The sequence below is a fragment of the Lactuca virosa genome, chromosome 4 (genome assembly GCF_052849685.1).
Source record: "Lactuca virosa cultivar CGN04683 chromosome 4, Lactuca_virosa_CGN04683_v6, whole genome shotgun sequence".
NCBI lineage: Eukaryota > Viridiplantae > Streptophyta > Magnoliopsida > Asterales > Asteraceae > Lactuca > Lactuca virosa.
In genome coordinates, this window is record NC_136429.1 from 354230144 (window position 1) to 354245582 (window position 15439).

A 15439-nucleotide genomic window follows, 5' to 3' on the forward strand; every position below is an offset into this window, starting at 1 on the left:
CTTCGGGGCGCTTTGGGTTTGCTTCGGATATTTGGGATGATACCGGGACTTCGGGGGGTTAAAAGTAGGCTAAAAGGGAGTAGAGAGTGAAAGAGGAATGAAAAGTAGCAACCATTTCCGGAGGGCTTCACTTTCTATTTATAGGCTGAATTTCGAGGTTCACATCGTGAACCATGTATGTTCACGTCGTGACTTTGATCCTGGTCATCTTTGTCGTGTGTCTTCTAGGCTCGAAAGGTGTCCTTCAACTAGTTCACGTCGTGAATTCTATTTTCATGTCATGAACACAATCAGGTCTCGAAGTTTGTGCTCCGAACTTCAAAAATCCATATCATTCGCATACAAGCTCCATTTTTTACGCACTTTATATCCACACATATGTTCAATTATGCTCTACAACTTTCGTTTAGACTCCGTCGGCTAATTTTGAATTTATTTTTAATATTATATTTTTAACGGGCCGAGACAAGAAATGTAAGTTAAAAATTCATAACTACTTTTTCGTCTGTCTTTTTACCGTTGTACTACTATTGACGAGATCTTCGATTCTAGGTTGTGTCGGTTAAAATTCACTCGATCTTTATTTCGAGTATTTAGTTGTATACTGCTATACCGAAACTTAGTAAAATCATAACTTCCTCACACGGAGTCAGATTTGGACGTTCTTTTTATGAAAATTCTCGGATTAATGAATACTGCGACTTTCATTTAGATCACTAAGGCTAAAAAGTAGTTTATCAAAAACTCACTTTTTACGTCATATGGCGTCGTGCCGGTTCTGTCGCGAAACTTAAAGAAGTCACAACTTCTTCGTTATAGCTCAGATTTCGACGAGGTTTTCGCCTAAACGTTTCTAACGAGATAATCTACAACTTTCAATAACATTATTTTTATTTATTTCCAACTTTATATTTTCGTTAATTTCGATATTTGACTTTTGATCGGAATCTCGTAAGACTTCCAATACATCCAATACTTTCTGAATGACTCTTAACATAGTTTTACATCAAATCTCGAAAAAACTATCTTGTTAGAACGCAACGCTTAATATCATATAATATTTCATAATATTATTCACTTTTTAAACTAACAAGACATGATAAGAGAACGTGTATGTTACAAATACCTTCTCCTTTTGAGGATTTCGTCCCCGAAATTACATTTATTAAAACAAATGGGGATATTTCGTTCTTATCTCATTCTTATTTTCCCAAGTATAATTTGGGCCTCGATGGTGTTTCCATTTGACAAGCACCAATTCCACTTCTTTATTACGCAATTCATTCGTTCTTTCGTTATGATCTCTTCAGGCTCTTCTACATATCTTAATTTATTATCCAGTTTCACCTCGGATAACAGGACCGTTTCATCATATATGCTCAAGCATTTACGTAGATAACTCACATGAAATACATCATGAATACCTGCCAAATCTTTAGGCAATTCCAAGCGGTATGCTTGCTTACCAATTCTCTGGATGATTTTGAAAGGTCCAACAAATGTAGGACTCAATTTTCCTTTCTTCCCAAATCGCATAATGCCTTTTTATGGGGATACCTTCAGCATTACGAAATCTCCCAACTGGAATTCTATGGGTCGTCTCATCTTTTCTGCATAGGACCTCTGTCGATCCTGGGCCACTTTCATTCTTTCTCGTAGAATTTGAATCTTGTCAGTGGTGTCTTGAATCATTTCAGGGCCACTAAGGACTTTCTGTCCTACATCACGCCAACATAATGGAGTATGACATTTACGCCTATATAGTGCTTCAAATACCTTCAGTATATTTTCTATTGTTTGGATTGTTCTCTTCTTCTGACCATCTGTCTGGGGATGATAACTTGTGCTGAGAGTAACATGTGATCCCAATTCATATTGCATACTCGCCCAAAAGTGAGAAGTGATGCGAGTATCACGAACGGAAATAATCTTTAGTGGCACACCATGTCTTGCAATAATTTCGTCCAAGTATACTTGTGCGTATTTCTCCATTGGAGTTGTTTCGCGCATGGCAAGAAAATTTGCACTCTTAGTTAGTCGGTCGACAATTACCCAAATGATATTATTCTGTATAGCAGTCTTTGGCAATTGGAGCAGCACTAGACATAAAGTCATTTCAGAATTCTATTTACCTATCAGGGGTAGTTCAGGCAAATCATCGGGGAAAATATTAGGATATTTATTATCAACAGAAACATCATTTACAGTTTTCTTCCCCTCTTTTGAGATATCAACTATATAGACCAGATAAGTAGAATACCCCTTCGATTTAAATTTACGAGTTTTTAGGAAAAAGATTATCTTTAAGATTTTTAAGTCTTTATTCACCATAGACATAAATAGGATCCTTCCCTTCGATAGGGATGTGTACCATCTTTTCGTAACACCAGAGTTCTGTGTGGTTCTTTAACAACCAATCCATGCCGAGAATAATATCAAAGTTGGGTAAGAAGATAAGAATCAGGTTAGCAAGAAAACTATAACCTTCAGTTTCTATGACAAAATCTCTATGGACTTTACCAGCAAGTAATTATACACTTCCTATGGTATCTACGTGAAATGGTTGCGCGAGTGCATAGCAAGCAATTTGAAAAGAATACGCAAATTCATGAGACACAAAAGAATCTAAGTCATCAGAATCAAATAAGATGTGAGCAGGTCTAGAGTTGACGAGAAATGAACTAATCACAACATTCGGGTCCTTGCGTGCTTCCTCTATGGTAATCTGATTTGTACGGCCTTTAGCTTTTGGTTTGCCAAACCATTGTCAAACTCTTCAAACTTCTTAACTGATGACGGTGTTCAAACCTACATTCGCTCTTTATTCTCTATTGGGCTTTCGGTCCTAATCTCCGAGTTAAAAACTAAATTCTCATTGCAGACTCTTGGTCCTTCTTAAATTTGATTTATAAACATAACTCAAGATAAGGTCTTTACTTTTTCTACAACAACAACTCGAATGGTCATATTCTAATGACTTTTTATTTTTGTAACGCAAAAGACACACAACGAACTAGACTCTTGTCTCTAATAGTCAAATACTATCATGAAAGAAACCTTCCTTCATGTTCTCATGTGATATAATCTCTTCATAGCAAGTAGCATTTCTAGCTAAGAGCTATTATCTTAACAACGATCACGATACTTCTATTGATCCCTTCAATTACCTTTCAGTTCAATCTTCTGGCTTAAGTCAAATGCTACATCGAACTTGGTTCTCTGAACTATGTAACATACTCGTCTTAGTCGGACTCGATTTGATATGACCACTAGGGTCGGAATAACAATCATCTTCTTAGTCATTACCGAAACGATGGTAACAACATACTTGAACAAAAACGGAATCAATTACTAGCTTCTTGGTAACCTTGTGACTTTCCCTGATCCAAGTGTGAGTCATTTGCTTGCAGTAGTATAGGTCTCTACTACTATTCACACCTACTCATACTCGTCCCAAGTATTATCTCGCAGTTTTCCAAGTCACCATTCAAAAGTTTTCACAAAGCGACTTATCACACATGAATGTGTTCAAACAAGTACATACGACAATTTCTCCTAGACTCAACTAGGGATTTCGCATTTCTATTAAACATATCTTGGATTTCTTATACTCGCCTTCTAGAATCCTTTTTACGCATATGCTCGATTTAGTATATCCTAATACTTTTCCTAGATCGATAGGAATTTCACTTCCAAATTCTTCATATAAATTCTTCCTCGGGTAGTGTCTACTCTGCAAGACACGCTACACCAAATTTATTCTAGCAGTGTGGAGACAAACGGTTTCCAACTACTTGTATTATCTTCTAACTCATGCAAGTCATCATGCGCATTTGTTTATTTCATTATCCTTCTATGACATCGTCATTCCTGTATATGAGTAAGTCTTCTTCTCATGGTTGTATCTTTTAAGTCTTCTTCATAGGAGTCTATCCAAAGAAGTCCGCATTATAGCTGCATCTCAGCATGTTCTACTAGCTTCAACTTGGTTCTCTGTCATTCCTAACTACAACATCTCTTCTCATACAATACTATGAATGTATATCTGATTCAACTAAGTACTCTACCTTACTCTAACAAGTAAGTCACTCAGCCTTTTCACAACCAAATAAACTATTTCACCATCCTAATCATGTATGTTAAAGTCGACTTAACACACAATGGAACTTTCATAAGGATGTGATAGAAGTCAATTGCCGCTCAATATTATTAAATCTAAGTCTAAGCATCCTGCATAGGGTTACATATCAACTCTTATCATACTACTCAAACTGCATACTACATCATAATGTTAGACAAGGACTTGGTCTATTTAGTCTGGAAACTTTATCCACCTTTCCTTTTAATTTTCATTGAATTCTTCTAAATCTTGCACAACATCAATTTCGATACTCTCGAAGTATTGATCACCATCTTCGGTTCTTCCTACTATATAAGCAATCGCTGCTTCAATCTGGACAACGGTGGAACAACTTTATGGATTACTTCAAAACATTCATCTCGTCCGGATGTACTTCGAATACACAATATTCAACGGTGTTATTATTTCATCAAACATACTTTGAATGTACAACACCACTCTATAGGTATTAATACACTATTTACGTTATCACTTGATAAATATTATTTTACGATATCCCTCGATTGTTTATTTATAAAATTATCGATGTCAACTATTATAATAGTCTTTATCACTTCGAAAAGTTTCATATCAGTTCTAATACATAAATTTTAGAATCTGGATTACATAAAATTTCCTCTTCCAAACCATGGTCGGTAACAGACCTTAAACTTTCTCAAATAATAGCAATATAGGTAAGCAACCTAAGGCATGCTATATTTATTTATCAATTAGCACATATTAGAATATAAGGAATATATCCTATAATATTCTAGTGCTTGTTTCCATTTAATACTAATTTAGGTATTCAACCTAAAGTATACCAGGCACACATCGCATCATTGTCACTTAGCAATCCTTCTTTAAGTCTAGAAATTCTAAAAAATTCCTAGTTCACTTAAACAAATTCTCTGAAAATTATTGAAGTAACTTAATATTTTAGAATACTAAGGTTTATCACTACCTAATACCCCACTTAAATCTTTCCTATGGTTTGTATCCATATACTTACAATGAATCAAATCATTTATTCAACTTTCAATAGTTTAAGTCTAAATACCAATCCGTGGGATTTAGTTCAATCAAACTACTGCTCTGATACCGTGATTGAAAGAACCCCTTTCACACACTCGATATTGTTACTTCAAAACATGCTACATGCATATTCATAAACATATTTTATAGATATGTGGTCTTATTACAAAAGACTGGATACAAACTGGCTATTAAGACTATTACAAAGTGTTATATTTATTACATAACTGCCCATGATATTATAGTTTTATACATACATGAACACTAATTACAAAAGTAATAGTATTATCTATTTAAAATCTTCTAACAATATATGTCTATACTGGATGCTTATTACCTGCAATTGTTTAAACACTGAGAGGGGTAAGCGGTGACGCTTAGTGAGTTCAATAATAGATACAATATAATGTTATGTCATATATATACATCAATATGGCAGAAGCAAAGAGGAACAAGGAACAACAAAGGCATATGTGCATCATGTGACAAACTTTCTGTATCAATCAATGACTTGATTCAAAGATATACAATCAACCAGACATAACAATTTCAATACTTGATATACATCAATAAAGCTTCGGCCCAAATGGCCCAAAAGACATACAATTTCTGATTAAACATTTTGGTAGATTTCAGGCATTTAGCCATATCTAACCTTCTGTCAATGCCATAGGGGTAGAAGTCATTCTCTTACGAGACATGCTCTACACGGCCATAGGCTACATACCAATACCACTGTGAATCTAAGTCCTTTCGCTGATCACATGGTTAAAGGTACAACTTTGCTATCAAAATAGCATGAAATAATAACATGGGAAAATAACATGGAAAAGCACATAGCATATATAACACATAACATAAAATTGTTCCTATTTATTGAACTCACCGTGAAATAATCGGAGGTTAAAATGCTGATTAGGGCAGCACTTCGTTTCTATATATGACTTTCTTTGACGAAGCGGGGAATTTTAGTTTAAATCAGGGCTTTATACGGGCAGAGTTTCTACTGGAAAGATGATTTTCTCGGGAACTTCGGGGTGCTTCGGGTTTGCTTCGGATATTAGGGATGATACTGGGACTTCGGGGGTTAAAAGTAGGCTAAAAGGGAGTAGAGAGTGAAAGAGGAATGAAAAGTAGCAACCATTTCCGAAGGGCTTCGCTTTCTATTTATAGGTTGAATTTCGAGGTTCACGTCGTGAACCATGTATGTTCACGTCGTGACTTTGATCCTGGTCATCTCCTAGGCTTGTCGTGTCCCTTCTAGGCTCGAAAGGTGTCGTTCAACTAGTTCACATCGTGAATTCTATGTTCACGTCGTGAACGCAGTCAGGTCTCAAAGTTTGTGCTCCGAACTTCAAAAATCCATATCTTTCGTATACTAGCTCCGTTTTGACGTTCTTTATATCCACGCGTAGGTGAAATTATACTCTACAACTTTCTTTTAGACTCCGTCGGCTAATTTTGAATTTATTTTTAATATTATATTTTTAACGGGCCGAAACAAGAAAAGTCCGTTAAAAATTAATAACTTCTTCATCTGATGTTCGTTTTCGTCTGTCTTTTTACCGTTGTACTTTTATTGACGAGACCTTCGATTCTCGTTTAGGTTGTGTTGGTTAAAACTCACTCGATCTTTATTTCGAGTTTTTAGTTGTATACTGTTATACCGAAACTTAGAAAAATAATAACTTCCTCATACGAAGTCAGATTTGGACGTTCTTTTTATGAAAATTCTCGAATTAATGAATACTACAACTTTCATTTAGATAACTAAGGCTAAAAAGTAGTTTATCAAAAACTCACTTTTTACGTCTTATGGCGTCGTGCCGGTTTTGTCGCGAAACTGTAAGAAGTCATAACTTCTTCGTTATAGCTCGGATTTCGACGAGGTTTTCGCCTAAACGTTTCTAACGAGATAATCTACAACTTTCAATAACATTATTTTTATTTATTTCCAACTTTATATTTTCGTTAATTTCGATATTTGACTTTTGATCAGAATCTCGTAAGACTTCCAATACATCCAATAGTTTCTGAATGATTCTAAACATAGTTTTACATCAAATCTCGTAAAAACTATCTTGTTAGAACTCAACTCTTAATATCAGATAAAATTTCATAATATTATTCACTTTTTAAACTAACAAAACACGATAACTGAACGTGTATGTTACAATCCAGCATAAATATCAAGAACACAAATAATATGCACACATAGCACGTAATTTATATTAGATACTTCATATCTATGTGTAAGATGAAAGTAACTATGTACTCACTTGTTAAAGTGATGATTACAAACTCAGGCAGCGCTTCGCTTCTAACGATTCTATTTTCCTTCGATAAAACCTAGTATCATTACCGCTAGATTTTAGTCTAATATTTATTGCGACTATTTACGAGCGATATTGTTTTATAATTGATAAACAATACTTTTCAACCACTGTGTACAGACAGAGGTCATACATGAAACACGGGAGGGCATGACCATTTTGGCATTATAGCACTTCTGAAATCCAACAACCCTATGCGGCCCTTCAAACCAGATTCCCGGTACTGCGAGTAGTTAAAAGATATTATAATAACACTTTATGTATTATATTTTATAATATATTTATTTTTTATAAGTTCATAATAACGATATTGAACTTAAACATAAGCTATACTTAAAGTAGGGTAAGCATAACTCACTTACTGGGAGGTTTGGCTAGGAACCGGGCTCTGTGGGGGCAGAACTTTTGAGCGGAAAGCTCTTCTTCTCAGAGCCTTCTGGCTCTTCGGGGTTTTCCTCTATCAATTAGGAGTTACTAGGGTTTGGGAGAGGTTTAGAGAGATGTTAGAGAGAGAGAGAGGAGTGTTATGGTGTGAGGAAAAAGGGTGAGCTTCGCATGGTATTTATAGGCTAAAAAATGGCCCAACTCGATGAGTTTGAGCCTCCAACTCGTTGAGTTGAGTGCCAAGTGTCACCATCTGGTGGCAAGGCGTGGGGAGGAAGCAATAGTCCAGATTAAGCCACATCACCCCCTTCGCAGCAGCACCCTTCCATCTTCTAAATTCCATAACTTTCGCATACGAGCTCCGTTTTCGACGTTCTTTATGTCCACGCGTAGGTTTTGAAAATATCTACAACTATCCTTTGGACTCAATCGGCTAATTTTCGACCGATTTTAAATTTAACAGTATGAGAAGATTACACTGTTTAACGACCGTGTAAAATTCATAACTTCTACATACGCACTCCGTTTTAGACTATATTTTTATCGTTGAACTCCTATTAATGAGAGCTTCAATTCTAGTTTAGATTGTGTCGGCTATAAATCGATCGATCTAAAATTCGAATTTCGGATTGTACATTGTTATGCTAAATCTTAGAAAATCATAACTTCCTCATACGAAGTCGGATTTGGACGTTATTTTTATGTACGTTCTCGGTTTAACATATACTACGACTTTTGTTTAGATACCTAAGGCTAAAGAGTAATTTATCAAAAATTCAGTTTTTACGATTCCCGTTGTCATGTCGGTTTTGCCGTAAAATTTCGACATGTCATAACTTCTTTGTTATAACTCGGATTTCAGCGTTCTTTATATGCACGAAACCCTTGTGACATATAATATAACTTGGTTAATATTCCTTATAAATAATATTCCATCAAAAAGTCATTTTTTTACGCTTATTGTCTCTAAATTGACTAGCCCGAATCTACAGGCGTTACACATGCAATGTGCTGTATTCCAAGATACCCTGTGCGGGCCGGATGTAAGTTGAAGGCACGGAGGCTCGGTAGGAGCGGATGGGTTGAGGTGGTAAGCCAACAAACCCTGGTATTCAGAGAACGGTCCAGATAGGTTGAAGGCCCAGTAAGGCATTCTAGTCATGCTGAAGGTTCTGTGAGCGTTCCAGATAGTCTGTAGGCCGGTGCGGCGTTCCAGTCAGGCTGAAGGCTCTGTATGCATGTTGTAGTTTGTTATGTGTATGTGGTGGTATTTGGGGGGAAACTCACTAAACTTTATGCTTACCCAGTTTTTGTGGTTTCACGTATCATCGGTGATTGCAGGAAGGCGAATGCGGGACTGTACACACTCATCATCAACACTGAAGATTCCGCGTTTTCTACAATACTCTGATTTTTAATAAATTTAAATTGGAATAAATGGTTTTTCTTAAATAATGGGTTAATAAATTGGGGAGTTTTACCTTAATAAAATTTGAAAAAAATTGGTTGTGAAATGGGACGTTACAATAGTAGTCTATAAATTTTATCTTTCAGAGTCCAAATTATCTTTAAAATAAAATTAGTGTCCTTATCTTGCATGATCATTAGGGTTAAAATTCATGAATTAACTTACGCTAGTTAGTTTAACCATGATGACTAGTAACATTTCTTTGGTAACTAACAGAATTAATCCATTGTCTCGAACTTAACCATAGGAAAAATGAGGGATTCGAAGCTAAACGTAAGTATCTTTTATTCTTGATTTAAAATCGTCTTTCTAGTTGATTACTTTAGTAAGTAGTTGAGTATTTTAATTAAGTTAATATGAAATTGCAAAATCAGATAAAACCCATTATTTTAGTTGTTTTTCTTTGTTTAACTTTTAGTAATTGTTTTATTAATTAAATATCATTCCATGTGATCGAGACTCGACTTACTTTACTCTTCTATAATCCGACTAGGTGCACTGCCAATAAGTGCATAGTTAGTTAAGTTTTGTTAGGTTAGAAATTTAAAACTGGTATGTATATCTGTGCACATCACTCTTCAGCCTCCAACCCTTTCAACGAAACCCTAGTCTCCATTGTTGAGTTCTTGAGCTTTTGGTGGTATTTTTGGTGCCTTGAAGGAGAATGAATCACCCTTGGTGCATAGATCCAGCTTGCAAGTTTCATCACCATCTTCTAGCACTTACTCTAGATCTTTGTAGGTATTCAAGCTCCAAGATTTATGATTCTATGTTGCTAGATCTATATTTTGACGCATTATTCTCCATGTTTAGACTAGTTAAAATATTGGGATTCCATAAAGCTGGCAACTTTATGGATCCTTTGAGTCCTATTGTGGTTAGGTGTGTTAGCTCTGAAGTTTGGTAGAGTTTTGAACCCATGTATGAGGTTTTGACCTCTTTTTCATCATGTATGATCTAACTTGAGCTCAATACTTGTATAGAGAATGCATGTCTATAAAGCAATAATTTTTATGATCCTTTAGGTGTAAGAAATCATTTTAGTGGAGATGAGTGCGTGTCTTAATAGACAAAGGGATTAATCCATTAAGCTGTCTAGGATCAGGTCCTACGACGTACCAATATGCCCGTCACATTGTGACGTTTGAGGATATCGCGATTGTTTTATCCAGATGTTACAACGATGTGGTGAGGGTTTGACCGTTGACAACTGACTTTTTTGACCAGTTTGAATTTAGGTCAGACTTGAAGGAATTGGGGTATTGATTAAGGTTCCACCATTGTTTGGTGCTAGTCGGTTCGAGAGAGCGATCAATATAAGGAGTAGGCGTGTTGTTGTGTTTCCTTTGGGTCTTCGATTCATGTGAGTTTTATCATTATATTACCTAAGTCATAGTAGGGGCCTACTAGACTAGTTGAGTCTTAGTTGCTGCAGGTTGTTAGTTACCAAGTTGCTGATAACTCAAAACTGCTGGTTAGAGTACCAGAAGGTTGATGATCGTCTAATTGGGTGCCTTAGGGGTTGTATGTAGTCATGTTAGATAGCCACATAACTCTTGATCTAAGTTTTCTTGCATGATCCTTGTTTGGTAGTGGCTCTACAGTAGGATCATCTGTCCGACTGTCTATCTCACCTCTGATTACATATCGTTATGCATTCAATAGTAGTCTGATAATGGTGATGTATAGTATTGTGTGAGGCCCGACAGGTGGTAGTGAGCTGTTAGTCTGGTAAACTAGTATAGAGATGTTGCATGTGTTTATTTTCTTATTTGCTGATTGTTTTTATGTGTTATTGAGCTGATGTTAGCTCTGGGGTATACTGTTAGCCCATTTGGACTGCTAATAGTCCCCAGGGTTGCTGATAACCTACAGGGCATGCTGTTAGCCCACTGGTACTGATGATAGTCCCCATGGTGGCTGATAACCCACATGACATGCTGCTAGCCCACACGACATGTTGTTAGCCCATTAGGATTGCTGATGGTCCCCATGGTTGCTGATAACTCATAGTTATTTATTATGTTGTGTTGTATGTGATATTTTGGGGGAACTCACTAAGCTTTGTCGTACAGTTGTAGATTTAATGTTTTTAGGTACCATTGGTGATCGTGGGAATGCGAAGACGTGACTGTACACATACATCAACAGCAATGGAGATTCCACAGTATTTATATTACTCTGATTTCAAACAACTGTATGTTTGGAGCAAATGAGTTTCTTATAAATTGATTTTTTTTTGTAAAAGATGATTTTACCTTATTTAAAGATGAAAATTTTTCTTGTGAAAATGGGACATTACATACAAATCGAGATGTTAAGTGACAATAACATCTCCTGAATTGGTCAATTGGTTGACATTACACAAAAATTGTAAATGTAATGGCCTAATTGAGAAAAAGAACTCGGTGTCAAAATAGAAATTTTATGGTAAGACAATGACTTTCTTGTAATTTGAAACTCGGTGTCAAAATCGAAATTTTGGTAAACTTAGTGATTTTATTGTAATTCGGAAAAAATGGTTACCAGAAGAACAGAGAGAAATTGTCATTTGGTGGATATTACAACACAATTATAAATAGATTAATATAATTGAGAAAAAAAACTCGGTTTCAAAATCGAAAATGTATTGTAATATAGTGATTTTTTTTGCAATTTAACCTTAAAAATGCTTTTCAAAATGTCCATAAAGCTAACAACCTAAAATTATTTGCTGAGAGAGAGAGAGAGAGAGAGAGAGAGAGAGAGAGAGAGAGAGAGAGAGAGAGAGAGAGAGAGAGAGAGAGAGAGAGAGAGAGAGAGAGAGAGAGAGAGAGAGAGAGAGAGAGAGAGAGAGAGAGAGAGAGAGAGAGAGAGAGAGAGAGAGAGTAATTATTGTTTTAATAATATGATAAAAGAAAAACAATGTAATAAATAAATACAACTAAGATAAATTGGTCATTTTATAAATATATTTTTTAAAGACAAATCTAAAGTAATTTAAACGTTTTTTAATAGAAAACAAGACTTAAACTTTCAACATTAAAAAATGAGGACCAGCGGGAAACCCTTTAATATATATCCTTTAATGAATTTTGGAGTAGGTTGTTGTTAGTGTGTGTTGATCTATATATAGTGACGTTATTGTCTGCTTTTGGTTGCAATCTCGATCGAGATGGTTTCATGATAATCAGAAAAAGGATTTTATAAATGCATATTCTTTATTTTTTTTAATGGCGTTACCATAAAAACATACAATACAACGTTTTCAAACCATAGAAGTCGCCAATAAGAAGTGAAAAAAGAAACTTAGAGACTACATTTAATTTATTTTGTAAACCACAAGCACCATTTGCCTAAATTTATCTTTGTTTAATTTTTGCCCAAAATATTTAGGGTAGTAAAAGTATACATAGTACAATCACGAAATTAGATTTTGTTTTCTTTATTAGTATTAGATTAGAATTTTTATTTTTCATACAAAGAGAATATCTTCTTTCACATTTATTGGTCACCACGTGGTCACACAACAATCAACAAAGTCTAGATTGACTTTTCGCCACTACAAATGTTACGCATCTACTCATTCATTCTTCTCACACACAACTATACGTAGCAATGGTGTTGCCTTTCGGCTACTTTGAGCTCATCCTCGCAGCATTATGCTACTACTGTCTCACTGGTTTCCGACAACGGCGCCGGATAATGACCGACTGGCCATTTCTTGCTATGCTTCCGGCGTTAGTTCGTAATATCAGCACGATCCACGACCGTTGCGCCAAGGTTCTCAACCACACCGGCGGCACTTTCTTGTTCAAAGGTCCACGGTTCTTTCAGATGAACATGTTGGCCACCGTAGATCCCGCCGATATCCACCATATCATGAGCTCCAATTTCTTGAATTTCCCAAAAGGCGAAGAATTCAAGGAGATTTTTGAAATTCTCGGAGACGGTATTTTCAATTCCGATTACGAGTTGTGGCGGAGCCACCGGAAGCTAACCAGTGCTTTAATTAATAATATGAAGTTTCTACGGTTCGTGTCCAGGATGAACACTGAAAAGGTGGCTAAGGGCTTGATTCCTGTTCTTGATTATGTGGCCTCAAAAGGGGTTGTTGTGGACATGCAAGATGTGTTTCAAAGGCTTACCTTTGACACTACTTGCATGTTCGTAACTGGATACGACCCTGGCTGCTTATCTGTTGATTTCAAAGACGTGCCGTTCTCGAGGGCCATGGACGATGCCGAAGAAGCCATTTTCGCACGTCACATCATTCCCAAAAGCGTGTGGAAGCTACAAAGGTGGTTGGGGATTGGGAAGGAGAAGAAACTGAAGGAGGCTTCAGAAACCTTAGATGATGTGATAGGGGGTCTCATTTCAAGAAAAAGAAAAGATTTGAGTCAAGGGTTCGTGTCAAAAGGTGACGCAGATGGTGTCGACATATTGACATCATTGATAACCGAGCCTCAGTCTTTCGGTGATGAATTCAAATATGACGATAAGTTCTTAAGAGACACGATCTTGAATTTGATGATTGCAGGGAGGGACACAACAAGCTCCTCGCTAACATGGTTCCTTTGGCTCGTTATCACCCACCCAGACGTCGAGAAAAAGATTCGGGAGGAGATAAATGTGATTATCCCAACTTCTGAAATGGGAAGTTTTAAACTTTTCGATACAGAGGAAACTAACAAGTTGGTCTATCTACATGCTGCGTTTTGCGAAGCATTAAGGCTATACCCGCCTGTTCCATTCCAGCATAAGGCTCCTGTTCAACCCGATGTTCTTCCTAGTGGCCATCGTGTCTATCCCAACATGAAGGTAATACTTACTAACATAAAAAAATCCTTGAGGAAAAAAAATGACAAACTTAGGGGAATCCATAATTTTCCGACCAACATATATAGAGATTGATGGGAACTTTGTTTTTGTACTGAACTTGTTCTTGCATATAATATAATAATTGGCAGATTTTGTTTTCATTGTATGCGCTGGGGAGAATGAAAAGAATTTGGGGTAACGATAGTCGAGAATTTAAGCCGGAGAGATGGATCACCGACAAGCAGATGATAAGGCACGAGCCATCGTACAAGTTCTTGTCATTCAATGCTGGCCCAAGAACTTGTATTGGGAAACAAGTGGCATTCGCTCAAATAAAGGCCGTAGGTGCGACCATTTTGCACAACTACAAGTTCGAAATGGAGGAAGGTCACGTTGTGGCTCCTAACGTTTCAGTCATTCTCTACATGAAATATGGCCTCAAGGTTAGGGTTGCACGTAGACGGCCTTGATCATGGTGTAGTCGGTGATTGATTTTTAACCATCGTTTTAATAAAAAGGAGTAAAAAGAACACTTTGGTTATTCACTTTAGAAAAATTATCAAAACATATGATGTTTCATTTGTATATTTGCAAAAACCATATAACTTCTACTGTAAAATATCAAAATAAGTTGGTTCAAGAAGTCAATCGCCGATCCGATAGAATTTTAAGTCTATACAAGAGATAGCAAACTAGGTTATATGATTCCATATTTGGTTTAGTGTGTATAAAATTGTGTAATGTAGAATATGTATAATATATATAAATCTTAATATTTTAATATTGAAATGAACTTTTTTATTATCACCTTTCTTTTATTGCGTTATATATAATTGTAAAAATGATTGATTTTTTTATTATATTCTCTGATTTTAATTTCTTATCTTTGATGATAGTGGTAATGTTATAGATATTTATCATAATTTAAGGTGCAATGTTCTAATCAAGAAACAAAAATAAGAGCATAATGATATAATACACGAATAATTTAACATGATAACAATGAAATTTCATTCCCTCATGGGTAGGTTTATCTTATTATTTTGATGAATAACCTTTAAAAACAATGTATCATATTATTTGATCTCAAGGAAAGTTCTAAATAAAGTTAGTCGGCGATTTGACGGCAATGTCATTTCTCAAGCGTTTACGAGTTGTGGTGAATAATATCGTTTATAAGACGAGACTTAAGGCGACATCTTTATGTATAACTAATAATTACGTGTGTGTGAGTGTGTGTGTGTGTATATATATATATATATATATATATATATATATATATATATATATATATAGAGA

General features: G+C 35.8%; 1 protein-coding gene across 1 annotated transcript; it reads left to right on the forward strand.

Annotated features, from left to right (window-relative positions):
• Nucleotides 1-12906: 12906 nt before the first annotated feature.
• LOC145108651 (alkane hydroxylase MAH1-like) lies at nt 12907-14947 on the forward strand. The gene is made up of 2 exons (XM_079045700.1): nt 12907-14140; nt 14290-14947. Exons 1-2 carry the CDS (start codon nt 12938-12940, stop codon nt 14608-14610), a joined length of 1524 nt encoding a protein of 507 aa, XP_078901826.1. The 5' UTR covers nt 12907-12937; the 3' UTR covers nt 14611-14947.
• Nucleotides 14948-15439: the final 492 nt, after the last annotated feature.

Bases quoted from the DNA above. Each gene is read 5' to 3' on its own strand.
- LOC145108651 (XM_079045700.1), top strand. From the start codon at position 12,938: ATGGTGTTGCCTTTCGGCTACTTTGAGCTCATCCTCGCAGCATTATGC. The intron at 14,141-14,289 runs GTAATACTTACT...AATAATTGGCAG, and splicing joins GTGTCTATCCCAACATGAAG to ATTTTGTTTTCATTGTATGC.